The 20355-nt window shown below is 47.1% G+C and overlaps 1 protein-coding gene across 1 annotated transcript in view; it reads left to right on the plus strand.

Moving 5' to 3' along the window:
- Nucleotides 1–20355, plus strand: part of LOC141568787 (uncharacterized) — a 28803-nt gene that overhangs the window by 3027 nt on the left and 5421 nt on the right. Inside the window, exons 2-3 of the mRNA XM_074319372.1 lie at nt 9174–9548; nt 19301–19445. Coding sequence (XP_074175473.1) covers nt 9174–9548; nt 19301–19445 — 520 coding nt within the window. The remainder of the gene's footprint in view (nt 1–9173; nt 9549–19300; nt 19446–20355) is intronic.

Raw genomic sequence — 20355 nt, forward strand, 5'->3', positions numbered from 1 at the left:
AACAGACACTTTTCCCAAGAAGACAGGTAGCTGGCCAACAGATATATGGAAAGATGCTCAACTTCATTAGCTATTGGGGAAATGCAAATCAAAACCACAATGAGCTACCACCTTGCACCTGTTGGAATGGCTATTAACAAGACAAATAGTAACAAGTGTTAGAGAGAATAGTAAGTACATGGCTGTTTGTTATATTATCCCCTTTATTTCTCTGTATTAACATTTCTGTACTAATAAAAAGGGTGACAGCTGGGTGTGTGTGATGATTTAAATGAGTTAATAAATGTAAAATACTTAGAAGAGTATCTGGCGTCCTCTATATTGTTAGTCGTTGTTATTCTTTTCAGTGACATTTTAAGGAGCATCTTTTGAAGCTACATTATTAGGGTTCAAACATTGACACTGCCACTCCATAACGGTGTGTCCTTGGGTCAGTTCTGAAACCTTATCACATCCTAATCTGCAGAATGTGGATAATAACCTTAGCCTCATAAGGTTTTTGTGACAGTTAAATGAGATAAAGACATAATTAAATGAGATACTAGAGATAATAGGAGAAGCTTGAACACAGTAGGCACTAAAGGATTATTTGCCTTCCTAAAATTCTGCAGGGAGTGATCAACTTGGTGAAAAACCTGGAAATCTTTCCACATGAAGGACATGAAAGAAACGGAGCATGAAGCTGTTTTTAAATATCCAAATGCCTGATACACACACACACACACACACACACACACACACACACACACACACACATATTGGTACTCTAGAGAGAACAAGGACACCTGAATTTAAGGAAAGCATTTCTCAGCAACCCTCCTGTGGGGACAGAGTCCCAGAGAACAGTTTCCAGGCTCTCGGCCTCACGTGGAAAGGTGCTGGCTCAGGTAGTAGATGGTCATCAGCTGTGACTAGTTGGCCATCGGCTGTTACCGGTTGGCCATTAGCCACTGATATAACTGCTAGTGGCTAAACTAGCAAGTGTGGATTGTGGATTGCAGAGAGGCAGATTGCAGTTAGCAAGTGAGGTTGGTTGGCAGAGAAGCAGACTGCGGGTTGCGGATCGTGTGGCTCCTGCTTCCTGTGTCTCCAACCCAGCCGCCAGCGAGAATATAGTGGTGTGACTCCCCTATCTATGGCTCCGTGGGTGTTCCTTTTTGGCCTCACCATGTCCTGCGTTCTTATGTGGGGAGTGGGACCAGAGACCCCGCATGACACCCTGCATGACATTTCCCCAAACCCCAGGCCTCTGGGAGCTCCAATAATTCTCCCACATATAGGTACCAGCACTTGCCAATTTATACTTAAAATTATTTAGATCTCAGATGCTCCCAATGGCTGGTACGATTCCTTAAATAGTTACCAAGTGCTTACAAGTGTGCCAGACACTATGTGTGTTAGACCCCAGGCTCATGGATGGATGAATAAGACACTGCCCTGGTCCTCCAGAAGGTCACAGCCCAGCTAAAAGTCAATTGGTGAAAGCTTGAGGGAGCCAGATTTCTGCTCGATACAGCCACTTGCTGTCCCCTCCAAATCCCCCCAAAGTTCTCAGTTTCAGAACCAATGCAAACTACTTCACTACAAATCACTAGACTGGAAAGAAAAGCAGGGTGAGCAGTCCAAGCGCTCATTGAGAAGTCTCTGGCCCTGAAAACATGCGGCTTTCTGAGCGTGGAGCACCCTCTAGTGTCTGTCCACAGCAAGGCAGGTCCAACGCGAAACTCAAAGATGTCTATTTGCTGTCAAGAGTTTCTTCCCTTAGTTTAACGTTTCTTACGGATAAGCTTATTTTCAGTTCTCCACTGCAAGAAACAACACTGACAGTTAAAAAAGTAATAAATAAAATAGTTGCTAACATTTTTCAGCACTTACTATATCCCAGGCCTGTGTTAATTACCTTACCCGGCTTACCCAAGAGGCAATATTATTATTATTATTATTATTATTATTATTATTTCCAGTATACAGATGAAGAAACCCAGGCAGGTGAGACAGGTGAGACAGCCAGCTAGAGGCAGAGCCAGAATTCAATACAAGTGGTCAGACTCCATAACCATGCTCTTAATTTATTTTTTAAAAGATTTTATTGGGGAAGGGGAACAGGACTTTATTGGGGAACAGTGTGTACTTCCAGGACTTTTTTCCAAGTCAAGCTGTTGGCCTTTCAGTCTTAGGTGTGGAGGGCACAGCTCAGTTCCAGATCCAGTTGCCGTTGCTAGTTGCAGGGGCCACAGCCCACCATTCCTTGCGGGACTCGAGGAATTGAACTGGCAACCTTGTGGTTGAGAGCCCACTGGCCCATGTGGGAATCGAACCGGCAGCCTTTGGAGTTAGGAACACGGAGCTCCAACCGCCTGAGCCACCGGGCTGGCCCCTGCTCTTAATTTTTTTGGTTTATTGTCAAGGAGAAGCAAATACCACAGGCAATACCAAGATAATTCTAGTCAAGTTCTCCTGGTTACTTGGGAGAATTGTAATTTATGTAAATTCAGAAGATATATGTTGACATGTCAAGTATAGAATGAGAACAGCTTTCTTGGGTTCATACTGAAAGGGATAGAAAGAAATAATCTAGACTAGAGTTTTCAAACTGCAGGTTGTGACTCCTTGATGAGCTGTGGAAACAATTTAGTGAGTTGTGACCAGCACTTTAAAAATTGAAATACAGAGGTGGCCAGTTAGCTCAGTTGGTTAGAATGTGGTGCTGATAACACCAAGGTTGTTGGTTGGATCCCCGCATGGGCCACTGTGAGCTGCACCCTCCTTATTAAAAAAAAAATAATTGAAATACAATAGATCAGAAAAAACACTAGAATGCATAGTGACCTAGTGCACATCCTCCCCTTGCTTCCCTCTCTCATATAGTATATGTATATATATACATATGTATGACTAATCAAAAACATTTGAAAACCTCTGATCGAGCTATCTTCCTGACTACCCAGCACTATAGATAGTCAAGCCATTTTATCCAGGTGAAGCTGCCTTTTGTGTTTTGAGACCCCAATAACATGGCTTCACAGCCACTTAGTCATTAGTTTCCTTTGAGTGTCCCACACTGCCAAAAAAGTCACTTTGGGTCTAAAGTAAATTCTCCATGCTATAGCCACCCCGCTCCCTTTTTGAAGATGAAGAATTGCGATCTCTTCTTCTTTTTGTGACAGGACCTGTGGTTAAAAAATAATAAGTTTATTTTTCAAATCTAATTTGGTTATCCAATAGCTTTTTTCTCTAAACTTCAAGGGTTGAAATTATCCTTCTCTGTGATGGTACATTGAAAGATGATAGGCATTAATTAGTCCCAATTTGTATTTGCATTTTAGAGAGGTTAAGTGATTTGTCCCAGTTCACACAGCAAATAAGAGGAAGACATGGGATTTGAACATAGGACAGTGTGACTGCAGGACAGCAAGCTTTCAACCATTATGTTATATGAAAGAAATACCCCCTCAGCGCCAAGGCTGACAGTACACAGACACTGTCTGGGATGAACTTGGCAAGGCAAGAGTGTGTTGAATTGTGTTGTCAGAGCTGCTACATTATAGAGCTGTTTGAGTTCCACAGTCCTGGAGATCCCGTGACAATGAGTTGGGTGGTCCTTGGCGTTTCTGCCTTGACGTATTACACTGTGAGTATGTGTAGCAATGTGAGACACTGGGATAAGTTTCAAAACAATTCTGAGATGCTTGTTATCATTGTCCTCACATAACAGATGAAGAAACAGAAGTGAAGGTTAGTCCACAAAGAGTAAATAACCATGATGCAAATCAGGTAATAAAAAGTATAACTAACAGTTATTGAAGGCTTAGTATATGACAAGCACTATGTTAAGCTATTTCCATATATTATCTTATATAATTGTCCCAAGGAATTTTTATGAGTTTTAAAGATAAGGAAATAGGCTCAGAGCAGTTGATTAATATGCCTGAGGATACACAGTGAGTGTAGAGCTGTCAGTTAAACTTTGGTCTACTTGTCTCCAAAGACCTTGCTCTTCACCCCTCTAAGACCAAACCAGAGAATGTCTGACCTTTTCCTGGGTCACAAAAGCAAAATGAATTTAAAAATAGAAAAAAATTCATAGCTATAAAAGAGTCAAAATGGTATGGTGGTTAGCACTCAATAACTATTGGCTATTATTTATTCCAGTTTTCTATTGTTGCATAACAACTCACCCACAAGCTTGGTTGGCATGGCCATTGATACCTCTTTACTAAAATGAAAATGGTATCTACCTGGTACCATAGCATATCCCATCTAAAGGAAGGGATGGTGGTCTCTCCTGTCCTCAGTTCCTAGTTAAATACCACAGAACTGGAGGAGGTCATTCCTCTCCTAGACCCCTTGGCTTCTTGGGGAGCCCTTTGGGATCAACTAAGTGAACCAGCAAAGGAAGTTCTTGTACTTTAAGAATGACAGTGCTACTATCATACCTGATGAGCCTTGCTTTCTGTCTGGCCTTTCAACCCTTAAAAGACATCTCTGGTAAAGGACAGGACTCAAGGGTCCACACAATTTGACAAATGTCAACAGTGATCAAAGCAATAAAGATGCCTTGGTCAACAATTGGCGTCATCTGCACATTTTTTTCAGACTTTCAGGCCATTGCCTATGATCTAGCCGTCTGGTCCAACCAATAGCAACAACAACAACTCCTTATTCAAAGTCACCCCCTTTGGGGTAAAGAACTCTTGGAATGTTCTTATTTCACAGATTCACAAAAATATAAATCAAGGTCAGACATGTCTCAGCACGTACTAAAGCCACAATACAAGGCCTCACCAAAACACTCTTTATCCCGTTCAGCGTTCCAGACATTACTGAGAGTGACCAAGGCATTCATTTCACTTCTAAAAATATATAACACTGGGCCCTTGAACAAGGCATTCATTAGAACTTCCACCTCCATTACTGGCTTCAGGCGGTAGGCCTCATAGAGCACCATAACGGCTGACTTAAGTTCAAACTTAGTTAAATGAAACAACACATTTTAGTTGTCAGTCAAACATCTGGGTGAATTGTAATAGAGTCTAGGTTTGTTAATGGGCTTGATCATCTTTTAATCTGGGCAATAAAATAATCTGGGCAATAAAATAATTCTCAATAAACTTAAAAGGATTGAAATTATGCAAAGTATGTTTTCTGACCAAAAAGAATTAAAGCAAAAATCAATAACAACAGATCTGACAAATCATCAAAACTTCTGGAAATTAAACAACACACTTCTAAATAGTCCACAGATATTATGAAAATAGCGAAGGAAATTAGAAGATATTTTGAATGAAATTGAGTAATACAATATATCACAATGTGTGGATGCAGCTAAGGCGGTGTGTTAAGGGGAAATTATAGCATTAAATACTTATGTTAGAAAGAAGAAAGGTCTAACAGTAATGTTCGAAACTTTTCAGAAATTAGAAAAAATAAAAGAGCAAATTACACCCAGAGTAAGCAGAAGGAAGGAAATAATAAAGATAAGAGTGGATATCAATGAAATAGAAAATGTAAACAATAGAAAAAAAATCAATGAAACGTGTTTTTTTAAAAAGATCATTAAACCCTTACAAGCAAAAATGACTTTGCAGATATCACTAAGGACCTTGAGATGGGGAAATTATCCTGGATTATTCAGTGGGACCAATGTAATCACATGGGTCTTTAAAACTGGAGAAATTTTCCTGGCTGAATCAGAGAGATGAGACCAAAGACAAAGGAAAAGAAATTTGAAGCACAACAGGGCCTTGACTGGCCACCAATGGCTTTGAAGATAGAGGAAGGAATGTGGCAAGGAATGAGAGTGACCGCTAGAAGCTCCTGTCCCCCACTAAGGTAAACACCCTCCCCAAGATCCCTAGACCTGCTTCCTGAATTTTCCAAAATGGCTTCTGGCTTCCTCTCTGTCTTCCGTTCTAGAATGTGATCTTTCTTTTTTTTTCCTTTCTTTTAAGTGTGGAATTCACTTTATCAGCATTATTAAACACAGCGCTTAAAATAATGTCTAAATACAGGTTTTCCACACCAAAGTGGAGACAGATGTGCCTTAATATCCTGATGTTAGTCTATTTCCTGATGACCCTTAGACTTCTAGGGTGGGCTTCTAGTTTCTCTTTTGAAACAGATGTTGGTAAATGTCTTAGAATGTGAGCTCTTTGATGGCAGGACTTGCTAAGTCTTCCTTACTACTGCCTAATAGTTAATGGTTTCTGCATGAATGAATTCTTTAATGAAAACAACAAAAAAAGACTTTCAAAGAGGAGGATATCCATAAGGCTAATAAACATATGAAAATGTGCTCAAGTTCACTAATCTTCAAAGAAATGTATATTAAAACCACAATGAGATATCATCTTATACCATATGATCCAGCAATTCCATTTCTGGATATATATGCAAAAGAATTGAAAGCAGGATCTCAAAGAGATATTTGCACACCCTGTTTCACTGCAGCATTATTCACAGTAGTTCAGATGTAGAAGCAATGTCCATCGAAAGATGAATGAATAAATAAAATATGTTACCTATATACAATGGAATATTATTCAGCCTTAAAAAATAAGGAAATCCTGGTTAGCTTAGTTGGTTAGAGCGTGGTGCTGGTAGCACCAAGGTTGCCAGTTTGATCCCCGAATGGGCCACTGTGAGCTGCACCCACCTTAAAAAAAAAAAAAGAAAAAAAAAGAGAAGAAAATCCTGTCACATGCTACAACACAGATGAAATTTGAGGACATTATGCCAAGTGAAATAAGGTAGTCGCAAAAAGACAAATACTGTATGATTCCATTTATATGCGATCGCTAAGAAACAAAGGGCCATCTAAAGTAGTCAAACTCATTGAAACAAAAAGTAGAATGTTGGTTGCCAAGGGCTGGGAGAAAGGAGGAATGGGAAGTTGATGCTCGGTGGGTATAGGTTTAAGTTTTGCGAGCTGAAAAATTTTTAGAGATTTGTTGCACAAATGTGAATATCGCTAACTACTGAACTGTACACTTAAGATGGTTAAGATAGTAAGTTTTATGTTATATGTTTTTACTACACTTTAAAAAATACACACACACACACACACACACACACACACACACACATTGCAACATCACTATAAACCCACCAGAACGACTACAATGAACAAGATAGACAATAGTAGGTATTAGAAGGGATATAGAGTTACTGGATCTCATACATTGCTGGTGGGAGTAAACATTGATTAACCACTTTGGAAAATTCTTATTATCTAGCAAAGATAAACATATCCCTATCCAATGACCCAGCATTTCTACTCCTGAGTCTTTAAGTGCAGGTGTCCATTAAAACACAGAGACACTAATGCTCACAGCAGCTTTTCCTAATAGCTCCAAACTGGAAACAACCCAAATCTGCACCAAGAGAAGAATGGATAAATATATTGGTATATATTCATACAATGGGATATGACACTTAATGGAATATGGCAACAAAATAACCATTGTTATCTACAGCAACACGGATGAGTCCTACATACATAATACTGAGCAGGTGAAGCCAAACACAAAAGAATACAGACCATGACTTTATTTATATGAAGTTCAAGGACAGACAAAACTAATCTATGGTGATGGAAGTCAGAATTACTTCTGGGAGGGATATTGACTAGAAGGTTATTGATTAGAAGGAGTTACAAGGGAATCTTCTGGTAGGTTGGAAATACCCTGATCAAGGTGGTGATTACACACATGTGTACACATGCAAAACTACATTGAGCCATACACTTAATATCAGTACTCTTTGCTGCATTTATACTATACATCAATGAAAGTTACAGAAAAGGAAAATAGAAAAACAGACTCATTCATGGAAGCAAAATTTAATTGTATCATATTTCTATATTCATATTTAAGTGTCTATAGAATAAAATCACCATTTGGATGCCTTTTTCTTTGGCTGTACAAGCTCACCAGAACCTGCAAACCAGAGCAGGATACAGAGACAAAACATAGAGCACCCAGCCTGCGCCTCCATTTTACAGAGGAAATAAATTGAGACCCAGACAGGAGGAGGGGTTGCAGGCTCAAGTTCCACAATAAGTTAGTGACAGAGTCAGGCCTAGAACTCAGATCTCAGACACACTCCTCCGGCCTCCTGGACAGCCATGTGCAGGAAGGATATGAGTGGGTGGCCAGCCCCACCTGGCCAAGGAGGAAGGTGTCAGGTCTCAGGCCAGGTAGGCAGGGCAACTCCTGGAGATCAATCAGGAAGGTTAGAACTCTAACTATTTGTGGTAGTTTCACTGGTTTTAAGTAAGTTGGAACCTCTATTTGGGTTTCAGAGAGAAATAAAGAAAAGAGCCTGCAGTTTCAGGATGACACTCAAGGAACCCCAAGGGCCAACAAAACACAAAGGGATCTTAGGTGCTCCAATGGAAGGTGAAACTTCCAAGCTTTTCATTTGACCTTGATCAAGGTCATTCCCTCTGGCCTCATTCCTCTGTTCATTCAGTGGGGGAAAATTCCATTTAAGGCACAGGGAACAGAGGAAAGGAACAGGTAGAAGGACAGCTCTCAGCCTGGTGCTGTCCCGGAAGCAGGACCCAGCGGACAGAAGCGGGTAACAGGAAGGGAGAATGGGAAGTAGCCCGGTTGCTGCATCAAGCAGAAAACAGGGTGCAACAGGGCAAGGGATTGAGGGCTGGGGGGACGAGGACAAAAGAGGGTCCCGCGCTCTTCACCTCCTGGTTCTGCGTTCTCTACACGAATCGGTCGCCTCCAGCCTCTAGCCGAGGGTCTGTGGGGGCAGGGGGGAGGAGGCCACCTTCTCAGACTCCTAAGGCCTCTCTTCTCCCATCTCTCGCATTCCGAACTCCCAAGGACAACTTGTCGCTCGCTTCAGAAGCCGGGCTTCTTTCTGTCTCCCCCACCCCAAATCTGTTTTCTCCCCTACTTCTTTTGTTTGTTTCTGCATTTGACTGTTTCTCTGGGAAGCGTTTCTGGGATCTGCTTCTCTCTTGTCTGTTACACCTCTCTCTCTCTCTCTCTCTCTCTCTCTCTCTCTCTCTCTCTCTCTCTCTCTCTCTCATACACACACACACACACACACACACACACACGCACACACGCACACACACCCTCTCTATGCCGGCCATCTCGGCGCCCTTCCTCCGCCGCTCTGGCCTTTCGGAAGCGCGCAGGGCCCATGCTTAGAACCGCTGCGCGGTGATCCGACGGCGTCTCAGGGAGGGGACAGGTGAGATTGGCTGGAGCCCCGCCCGGACAGACGCGGAGGAAGGTGGCGCCCGCGCCAATCCGCCGCCGGGGCCCTGTCCTCGCCCCCCCAAACTCTGCTCGCTGGCGTCAGGGGAGCGGAGGACGCAGGAGGCCCTTCGCGCCGCTGCCCCAGACCTAGGCGCTGCGCTCAGAGGCCTCACGGGGCGGGGGCGGGGGCGGGGGCAATGGACCCGGAACCACCTAGTCCCTGGCTTCTGGGGCCGTTACCTCGGTCCCTGGGCTCTGTCGCACCTAAAGGCCAGGGTTCCCGCAGCCTATGAAGACGCATGGAGGACAGCGCAGTTCGCAGAGGTAGGTGAGATACTCCCCGCCCTTCCTCACGCTGCTGGGGGCCGCGACCACGCAGATCAGAGCGGTGGCGTGAAAGACCCTTCTGGGGCTCGGCAGTCCCCGGCCGCTAGTTGAGCACTACTAGCCGTGGCGGGCAAGGGCTACCAAGAGCCCCCAGTTAACCTTGAGCTCCGGACCGATCCAGACTCTCGGGCGGGGCCTGGGACGCCCCTGCAACGCCTGGGCCGCCAGCCCGGCTCCCATCCGACTCTCCCTCGCCAAGCGAGGGTGTGTAAGGGGGCAGAGGGTCTCCTCCCATCCTTGCCCTGAAACTCGGGCTCTCCAGAGCTGGGTGCTGAGTGTCCTGTGCAGCCTCGGGCCCTCTCAGACCAGTCTCCACTCACAACCCCGAGTTCCAAGCGGATGTAGCCAGAGAGACAGGGGCCGGCTCCTCTGAGCGGCCTCGTGGTAAGGTTCGCTTAGAAAGGGGTTAACAGTCGTTCTTTCTCCAAGGAAATTAGAAATTGGCCTGGAACTCTGGGCCCAGACTGCAGTCCCCAGGCCCCCACGGTGCAGAATCAGTCCTCTTTCTAGCAGCTCCCTGGAAGGGATGGGGGCAGAATACTTGGGGGAGTCTCTTGCTTCGGACCACCTTTCGGTGAAGGGGGGGGGCCGGCTGGGGCTCGGGTGGCCTCCTGCCTGGGAGAGTGGTATCTGAATCTGAAGGGATGCCGGGTGCCGCCATCTTGCTTGAAACTCACACTCACAAAAATCGTGAGTGTGCTTTTTTTGTAGGGGGGTGCTGCTGTTCGTGGGAGGGGGCAGAGGCAGGGAAAGGATCTCAGTCTGTCTGGACTGGGTCAATACAAAAATGCTTGTAGAGAGAAGCTGGCCTAAAGGGCCTGCATGGTGGGTATTGTGGTGTCTCTTAGTAGGAATTAGTAACCCTCAGGAGTCTGTGAGGAATCCTCTATCAGAGTATTGAGGATTGTACAAACACGCAAAGCAGATATGAAATTATGTACTCCCAATTGCATTCAATAATAAACGTAGCTGATGGGAAATTCATATTTTCACCTATATGGCCCCTTTCAAAGTAGAACAGTGCAGAGTGTATTTCCCGTATTCCGCATATGTGTGCTAAATGTGGAAACATGCAGCACAGAACCGCACTTGCCAGTATGGATAGAAGCACAGAGAGCCATGAAGGAAAGGAGGGGCTCCCCGAGTGAAAATTCGAATTTCTGGGTGTACTTCCCTGAGCCTTGAAGGAAGAGAGTCAGTGCTTTTCCTGATATGATCTTCCTTCCAAATCCCCTTTGGAGCTGCAGCTCCTCCCTTTCCTAGAGTTGGAGCACTTGCCTCCAAGTCCAGAGAGGCGTCTTCACTCCAGCCCAGAAGGGGGTGAAGCTTTCTTCCACTCCCAGCCATATTGCCCTGGGCTCCCCGCAGGCGAGTGGCCTGCCCTCTGCTATGGTTTAGAACCACCACCCCAACACCACTCCAGTGCACCCCAACACCTCACATTTCTCCAGCAGAAATGCAAGGGAAGGCTTTGCTGTGGGAGACCTCAGAAGGCCTTAAGAAGAGGTCCTCATTCTTCCATACTACACTTTGGGAGACTCAGACCTCTACCCCCAGTAGATGGTTGGCACTTCTCACTGCCTCAGAAGGTACTGACCCTATGATCGAAGCTTCTGTTAGGCTGGAAGCTTAGTCTCCCACCCACCCTGCCTCTGACTTCTTTTCCTGGCCTGATGAAACAAATATCAGGCTTCCAGTGCTATTGATTAGAGAGTCTGATTATTTTAATCTATTGGAATTCTCTCCCTGATTTTCTAATCATCATTCTCTTACTCGGGTTTTGTCTATTCTTTCTCCCTAAACATAGACAGAAAATCCATGACTTTTCTGGGCTTGGAAGGAAGGAATGGAGAGAGAAATGAGGGATGTCTGACCCATCCAGGCAGCACCCAGAACTGTGATTGGAAGCACCAAAGTCATCATAGTATACCATGCCCTCCAAGGCCGAGAGGTCATTTGATTGCATAACTCCAACCCTCACCCCAAGATACAATGATACCATCTTCCTTAAGAGGAACTAAGGATTTAGGGCTTCTGCAGTTTTCAAAAATAGGAAGAAGAAAAAAGTCCTGTATTATTTGGGTGGCCAGATGTGGAGGGAGTTCACAGTTTGGCCAGCATGCCCTGGGCTCATACAGAAACGGAGTCCTCAGGGATGAGGGGTTTGGGGCAAGTCCTGCTGAGCTTGGTGAGGGGCAGGCTTGGCCCCAACCCAGCTGGTAGGGGATCCTAGGCTGTTCACCAGGTGAAGGTGAGATCAGGGGACTGAGGGTCCAGGTTCCTCACCTGCCTGGCTGCCCCATGGGCCCCAGAACCCCCTCTGAGCCTAAAAGCAGGAATAGGTGAAAGAAAGAAAGAAAATTGAAAGCATCCAGATTTGTAATCTGCTTAAATACCTAGAACTGTGAAAGCAGTGGAGAAACTATCTCCTTGACTGACTGGCAGCTTTTCACTCTTCAGTTTGGTAATGTGTGGATGGGGTCGGCCAGCAGTTCAGATCTCAGCATCCAGAGTTGTGTCTAAGGATCTAGACTGCAGGATTTAGGGACTCTTACCTCCTTCTCCCATTCCCCCTTGCTTTCTTCCCCTTCCAGAGTTTCTCAGAAGGTGAGTAGGACTTTCTTGTACAGCCACAAAATTCTACCATTTCAGAGGGTTTCAGATGCCTTGAATGTCAGTCAGGCTAAGAACTCCTGTTTGGATTCATCAGAGAATCTGTGTCTGGAAAACGCTGAGACCAAATACGGTCGTTAATTTAGGTCTCCACTTTTTTCCCCTTTAGCTGATGCTGTGGTGCTTATCAGGTCCACCTCCACCCGTGAAAGCACCCAGAGGCAGTGTGTTCCACCCCCCCACCCCCCCAACCCCAAGCAAAAGTCACCTGGGCCTGAAAGTTAGGCCCAAATCTCAGTGCCCTTTTCCTCTGGAAGATGACTGAGTGGCCCCTCTCAGCCCACTTTCCATCCTTACCTTATCCCATCCTCAGCCCAGTTACAGGAATAACAGCCTTTACCTTTCAGGGATCATTACGGCCAAAGGGCCCCCACCCCCATTGCATCGCCTATCTTGGGGCTGAGTCGCTCCTTTTGAGCCCTCACTTATGAAGTACTCCTGGGCTAATGTTCAAGGCTGAATCTTGGGTGGAATGGAGGCAAGGGCTTAGCCAGGAATAAACTGGATATTAAGTTATAACAATGAAAAAAAATAACCATGAACTCCCGTGCCTCCCCCATGCAGAAAAGTTCCTCCTAAAACTGTGGCCCAGACGTGGCCAGACGACAAGGACTGATTCAAATGCCCCAAACTCTTATGGAGAGAGCAATCAATATCCAGAGACCTCATCCTTTAACGCAATGAAAGGGAAAGGGTCCAAATTTCTATCCAGTAAACCTCTTACCTCTTCCTCAGTCCGTTCGCTCCTTGGCCCATGACCTCGGGCTCCTGAGCTGTAAGGTGAGCCGGAGGGAACAAGGTGAGCTGGAGGCTGGAATGTCCCTGCTTTGCGGCTCCAGCCGAGGCTCCGAGGAGCGACCACGTCACTGCTGTGGGCCCAAGTTGCATGGGGATTGGGATGGTCGGAGAAGTGGCGAGGGGTTTGAGACCACTGCGCCCTTCGGTCCCCAACTCAGGCTGTGTTTGGGCGCGGCCAGTCCGGGTCCTGTCTACGGTTCCTTTGCGCTGGGCCAGCGCGGCAGTCCCCGACGGGGATCAACATTTTTGTCTCCAGCGGGGTGTGGAGTGAAGATCTCTGTGTCAGCCGCAGGGCTGCTCCGCTGTGGCAGGAGGACAGGAAAGTCGCCAGGCAGGGAGATGGCTGAGCCGGAGCCGCAGAGTTGCCGGCCGGAGGAAGGTCGGGCACCTCGGGACTCCGCGCGCCTCCAGCCCCATCCGCCAACAGTCCAGCCGCAGAGATGGAATCTGGAAGCCTGGGAGGGCCTAGCTCCAAGGTCGGGCTAGGGATTAGAAAGCAGGCTTTCAAATCCGGCCAACACGTCCGGGAGCGGCAATTAAGGGTTGAAGGGAGGGCTCAAGTACACAGGTGTCCGCTCGAACGCTGCAACGCCAAAGGCCTGCAGACTCCCAAGCTCTGCTAACCGAGGAGATGGAGTGGGCTGAGGGGCTCTGTCCAGCCACCAGCGCAGGAAGCGGCTGGGATCGCGGACCCAGCGCCTTGCTCAGCGCGCGGGGACCAAAGAAGTTGGGGCGGGGCGCCCTTTCCGAGTGAGCAGCTTCTTCCCGCTGTCTTGCTCAGAGGGGTGTGGGTCCTAGTTTCTGGGCCTCAGCGTTCCCTCCAGGCCGCCGCCGGGCCAGCATCACTTGCCCCCATTTTTTGGCTCTAGGTGCGCCTCCTCAATGCGCCCTTGGTACCCACAATTAACAAACGATCTCGCGAAACCCAGCCAGGGCCCCGGCGTAGGGTCACCTCCGTCCTCCGATACCGGCTAATTAATCAGAGAGCCTTAAGGAGACCGAGGAGTTGTAAACGGAAGGTTTAAAATGAGGGGGCGCTGACAAGGCCATTAACCTTCCAGTAAAGATGGGAAACGGAGACTCCTCCGCGGCCCCTGTGGGCCCTTCTCAGCACGCGGGTTTTGGTTGCTCTACCTACACGCGGCGTTCCAGCTCCTGCCTCCTGTCTGGCTGTTTCACTTCGCTCTTTGTCATTCTCTTTCTTCTCCCTGGCCACCTTCGAAGTCCCCTTTCTTTGTGTCTGCTTCTGTCTACCTGTCCAGCTGTCTCTCGCGCCCTTTTCCGTGCCCAACCCCGGCCAAAAGAACTTTAGAGTCAGGCGAGCAGCCTTGGCGGGCTGTCTGGCTCCCGGGTCTCAGACGCGGCACTGCAGGCTTGGCTGGAGCTGAGGGAGCTGGAGGTCCGGGGGAGTATACCCCCTCCAGCAAGAGCGAGGGCATTTGGGAGGGGAAAACGCAGAGTGGAACTTTCCGTTCTCTTTCGGTATGGACCAGTTCAGGACAAGGCGACAAGTGGCAGGAGTGACCCAGGCCCCAAGGTTGAAAAGCTCTGTATCATTTTGATTAGAAATACAATACGGAGACCTTGTACACTCTGTCTCTATCCAGGCAAGGGTGTACCAGGTAGGGACTGGGCATTGTGGGCCACCTGGTTTCAGTCCTGGAGTCCTCAGCACCTATGAGCAGGTGCCCATTGTTCCCGGGAAGGCCAGGTGACAGTATCCATCTGTGACACACACAATTGTTAGCCCTCTCTTTTAATTTATCTTATCGGATACCCAAGTCTATTTCGTTGCCTCCCTCTGCATCACGTTTGTGATATTTGTATGTCAATGGTGGATAAAAGGTTGTTAATATTTTTGGGGTCACTCACTTTAAAACTGATGAAAGCTATTGAGTCCCATCTCCCTAGGGGAAAAAATGCACTTATGTCGTGCTCACCAAATCCCACAATTTCAGACCCCTTGGACCCAGGTTAAGAACTCTTATTTGAACTGATCAAAGAAGCTGGTGTCTGGAAAATGCAGAGGCCAAATATGGTCAGTTAATGTAGGTCTTCACCTTTTTTCCTGTGGCTGATTTTTCAGTGTTTGCCAGGCCAAGTTTCACCTTTAAAAACACCCACGCAGCAGTATTCCCCCCCCCCCATTACTGGTGAGTTCTGGGTTTCCAGGGGAAGTCAGTCTTTCTTCCCTCCCTGGACCAGGGGGCTCGAGCAAGTGGGAAGAGCTTTTCTGGGGAAAGCTGACTTTGGACTGGCCAGGGATGGGACTGGACCAGTTGCTGGAGGGAAGTGGCGCTTGGGCAGCCTATTGGAATAAAAAACACACTGGAACTCCTGGGAAGGGAGGGCTATCCAGCAACAACCCCCTAGATAATTCTTTCTGTGAGCCAAACAAGTGGGGATCAGGCAATCAAATTTTGAGTCCCTTATTAATCTACTCTTCAGTTTCCTCAGAGACTCCAAATTTCATGGGGCTAAGGGCTTAACCAAAGTTAGAGGCTGGGGGATACCGAATTCTGGGCTGAACGGGGAAGGATTTGTTCCTAAATATTTTTTGTAATCTTCTTTGTAGGAGCCAAACAGCAGGTAGCCTCTGACAAGCCAGGGTGAAAGGGTGGTGGATAGAGTGGGGGGAAAGGGCTTGGGGACCTCCTAGTTTCACCCAGCCTCATGTGTTGTGGCTTATTTAGACTTAGCTCTTGCTCTCCAGCCAGTGAAAGCTTCCTGGCATTCTCTCCCCACTCCTGTGAAATGACCAAGCTAGATCTTCCAGGGAAATGTCAGGTTTCTTTGGGGTTTGTGATGTGAACAAACTTCCTTCTTCTAGGACTACAGTCAAATTAGGGGAACTGTTCCCACCAGGCAAAGGTCTTATCTGGTTTATTGCACCCTGCTCCTACACACACACACACATGCACACACACACACAAACTCCAAACCCAACCCACCTCGCTGTCCTCAATTTACTACATATTTCAAGCAAATGTGAGTTGGGGCAGGAAAACCCCATCCCATTCCTGGCTGCCCCTCTCTAAGCTGGCACAACCACCACCTACCAGCCTAGCAGTTCTGGGCTGTAACAAGAAGCAAAGAGTTGGTTAATAGTATTCAGACCCCTGCCTGAAAATAAAAGGAAAAAAATAAACAATTTTCTGCTTGGGACAACCTAAATTGAATAATTCTAGCTGTGAACACCTGACCTAAATGCTTTTAATTAGAGCAGAAGAAATATATGCCTATTTGTTCCCTACTTTACTAATTAAAGAAAGCTAATTGGTGTTCTCAGGAACTTCCGACTGAGGGTCAGAAACCTCTAGTCAGCTCTTTGCCCCTCCCCACACAAGGCCATCACCACTGTGGAGTTGGCCTCTTTCTGACAGACAATGGGAGGGGGTTCCCTCAGACCCTTTGGCTCCGCCCTGTGCACCAGGACTTTGGCTCTGAAAAGGCAATATTGTCATTGGCCAGAAGTTCTTGCCCAGCAGGGTCCTCCCCCTTTCCGGGTCCCTGCACTCTTTTCTAGGATCTCTTACTGGCTACAAGTCAGCACTCTGCCAACTGGTGGGGTGCAGCTCCCACTGGAGCCCTGGAGCTCAGCCCAGTGCTGGGCACACAGTAGGCACTCAGGAAACGTTTGTTGAATGTGGGATGAAAGTTCCCACCAGGCAAAGGTCTGAAACTTGTTTGGGGAGTCTCTGAGGCCCGTGCATGGAGAGCTCCAAGGCCTCCTGGCTGCCAAGAAAATGAGCAAGACCTTACATGTTGTTTTAATTCCAGCTTCCTGGGCCCCTATTTCTTTTCTACTCATTCTCAAAGGCAGGATCTTGCTCACTCTGGCAAAGGGAAAAGACTTATTGAGAAGAGGGATGAGAATATGTCACCACTCCCCAGACCTTTCCCCCACCAGATCCCGGTATTTCAGGCTAAAGGGAGTTTGAACCTGAAATGAGCCAGATAATTGCCCCAATTCTCTGTTCCTCATTGAAGAGGGAGTTACAGGCCAAGAGGTTCAAGGGGCCTCACTTTTATGGACATTGCCCTAAGTCAAAAGAATTCATTATACATATACAGGCTGAGAGGCACACCCTCCAACCTACACTGGTTCTCTGAGAACAAAGTCGATTTCTCCCTTCTCCTTCTCCCTTTCTCTTCCTCCTTGTTATTAATAGTTACTATTTACTAAATGCTCCCTGTTCACCCCACATTGCGCTAAACCCTAGATATGTTGTACATTAATTAATCCTTACAACAATTCTAAGAGTTAGGACATCTAGATTTTGCAGATGCAAAAACTTACTTTTCAGGCATGAAGACTGTGTGTGTGTGTGTGTGTGTGTGTGTGTGTGTGTGTGTGATAATGTTAATGTGATACTGGCAGATCTGAATGCTCAAGAGGTATAACAGGGATGGTTATAAAGAAAATTGACAATGAAAAGCTCTTAAAGTTTTTGAAATATGGAATGTTTTAATAGAACACAGATAGTTTTTCTTGCCCTAAAGTGAACAAAGAAGTGATGCAATTAACTGGCTAATTCTAAGCCCCAAATGCTTTCCCTTGAAATGGCCGGATAATGAGGCTGACAGTATGTTCTCAGTTGAATTTGCCTGATGTTGCTCCATTCCCCGCCCCCCCCCCAACTTTTATGAATCGATTGGGCAATCACAGTGAGACACACAGGCACACACACTCACACACACAGGAATGCTGACACACACAGACCCGACTTTATCCTGCCTCCAGAGTCTTTTATGACTCAGCCCTGGGAATGAAAATAGGGTTTGGAGCAGAATAACGTGCCGGAGGCCGGATAGTGTGCAGCTGCTCCAGATGTGTACTAGATAATTAGGCGCCCAGAAAAGCCCCTGTGCGACTGGGAAAGGCACCTCTCTGTGGGCTGCAGGCCTGGGCAGGCGCTGTACTGTGGTGCCCTTTGCTACCCAGGCCCCTCTAGCTCCTTTTCTTCCCTTCCTTCCCCGCAGGATATTCTCTGGGATCACTGTCCTAAGAATAACTTTGGAGAAATGCCTCACAGAGACCTGTGAAGTATAAAAAGCCATCTCTGCCTTGGAGGAAGGTAGAGATGCATTTTTATACTTCACAGCTTAGAGCACCCATTTCTCCTACCTCGATCTTCTCAGGTTCTGGATGTCTCTGAGCTCAGACTCAGAGGGGCTGGTAGTGGAACAAGGCTTCTTTTTCCTTACCCCACCCTATAACTTGATAGGCCCCAGCTGAGCCAAGGGAGTGACCCTACTGCCTGCCTTAAATGACCTTCTCTTTTTGGCTTACGGGACAGCCATGTACCTGGCACCTCCTCTTAGTCATCACGGCCTCTTTTATAAAGTTCAAATCTCACAACATCCCCATCTAGTAGATCATTTTCATCCAGGCATTTGAGGGCCTATGGTACTTACTCAGGATCACACAGAGCAAGGGAGGTTATAAGCGTTGAGCTGGTCGTGTCCTGGCTCCCAATCCTAACTGAGCTGCTCCTATGTGCGCCTCCAACTCCCGTATATGCTTCTTCAAATCTGAAACCCCCAAACTTCCAACGTAGAAACCCCCCAAAGACTGCCTTTCTGGAAGTGAGTTTTGCTTACAAGAAAGACATTTTTGTTGGAGTCGTGGAGTCATAATTTTGGAGGAAGAATATTCCATTTGAGGTAGAGGACACATGCTCCAGCCCTGCTTCATCACTTTTAATAGCTGCTCTGATCTTGGCTAACCAATTCATTTCTTTTCTTTAAAAACAAAAATTATTGGGGAATATTGGGGGACAGTGCATTTTTCCAGGGCCCATCAACTCCAAGCCATAGTCTCTCAATCTAATCGTGGAGGGCACATCCCAGCTCCAAGTCCAGTCACCGGTTTCAATCTTTAGTTGCAAGGTGCACCAGCCCACCATCCCATGCTGGAATCGAACTGGCAACCCTGTTGCTGAGAACTCGCGCTCCAACCAACTAAGCGATCAGGCAGCCCCTAACCAATTTAGTTCTTCGGGCCTCAGTGTCTTCTTCTGCACCTTGGGGAAGGGAGTTGAAGATTCTGGCGCTGCCCTTGAGCTGGCTACTGGGGAGATCAAAGGAGACTTGAGCTGTGGAAGGCTCCCTAGAGTCAAGATGCCGGTAGGGGTGGTGAGCGGATGGAGCCATGAGTAGCTGTCGATTGCTTTCCCAGCCCTCACTCGTTTAATCGTGTTTCTCTCGCTTGGCAGAGGGCGCCAAAGGCGATGCACCGGCTGCCAGCTCCGGGCCAAGCCCAGTGCGCCCACAGGAACCAGCCCCTTCACCCAGCGCGGGACGCGGAGCTGCGCGAGAATCTTGTTCAGCGCGGACTCAACGCCAGGGCGCCGCCTAGAGGTCAGCCGCGGCCTCAGGCTCACCCGCCAGCGCCCCGGAGCTGCTTCCCCAGCCGCCGCCAGAAATTGGGAGGGGCGGGAGGGTAAATCTAGCTCGGGTCTCAGGAACGCTGCTATAGGCACTTCTGACTTCTCTGAGACCACCCCGCCTTACCAACGAACCCTAGGAAGGGAGCAGGAACGCCCAGAAATATTTATTCTTGTGATTCTCACTAAATGGAAGGGGATGTCAGTTTCGGTTTCTTTGAAGATCCTGTGTTCTGCAATCTCTTACCATCCAAATTGTCCAGCCCCCTCCAATTACGCTAGAAAGAACTCTGCAGTTATTTTCAAGGAGTAAAGGGAGTAGGGAAGAGTTGCCCCTCAATCTTACAGTTTGGTCATCTACATTTTTAATTCTCTGAATAATTTGGAGATTGACATGCTTTTGGGAAAGTATTCAGAAAACTTTTGAGGGTGAAAAGAAACATTGCTTAAGTGGCCTTTACTCACTGAGTGACCATCAGCTCAACTAGTGTATGAGAGACATTCAGGAGGGTGTTTTTGGCACTAGCGTCCCTGTTGGTGGGTGTCTGTGCTGACCTTTTGAAAGTTGACTCCTTTGGGGCCAGGGGACCTCGGAATGAAAAGGCTGGCTGGTGTCTATGAGACTGGATTTGAGGTGTCGTTTCACCCTATGCAGAGAGTTTTCTTTTTTTAACTGGGATCCATGGCCTGGGTTCTGGAGATGAACGTAAGGAGAAGCAACAAGGGCCTGAAAAGTGTATACAAAACTTGTGTGTGCACAGGTATGCAATTCTAAGACTGTGGCCTCTTCAGATTTTCTAGAGTCTAAGACTAAAATGGTTTAATCCCCTTTCCTTGGCCCAGGGAGCCATGGAGTCCCAGTTCAGGGAGCTGACACACTGACC

The sequence above is a fragment of the Rhinolophus sinicus genome, linkage group LG15 (assembly GCF_036562045.2).
Source record: "Rhinolophus sinicus isolate RSC01 linkage group LG15, ASM3656204v1, whole genome shotgun sequence".
Lineage (NCBI taxonomy): Eukaryota > Metazoa > Chordata > Mammalia > Chiroptera > Rhinolophidae > Rhinolophus > Rhinolophus sinicus.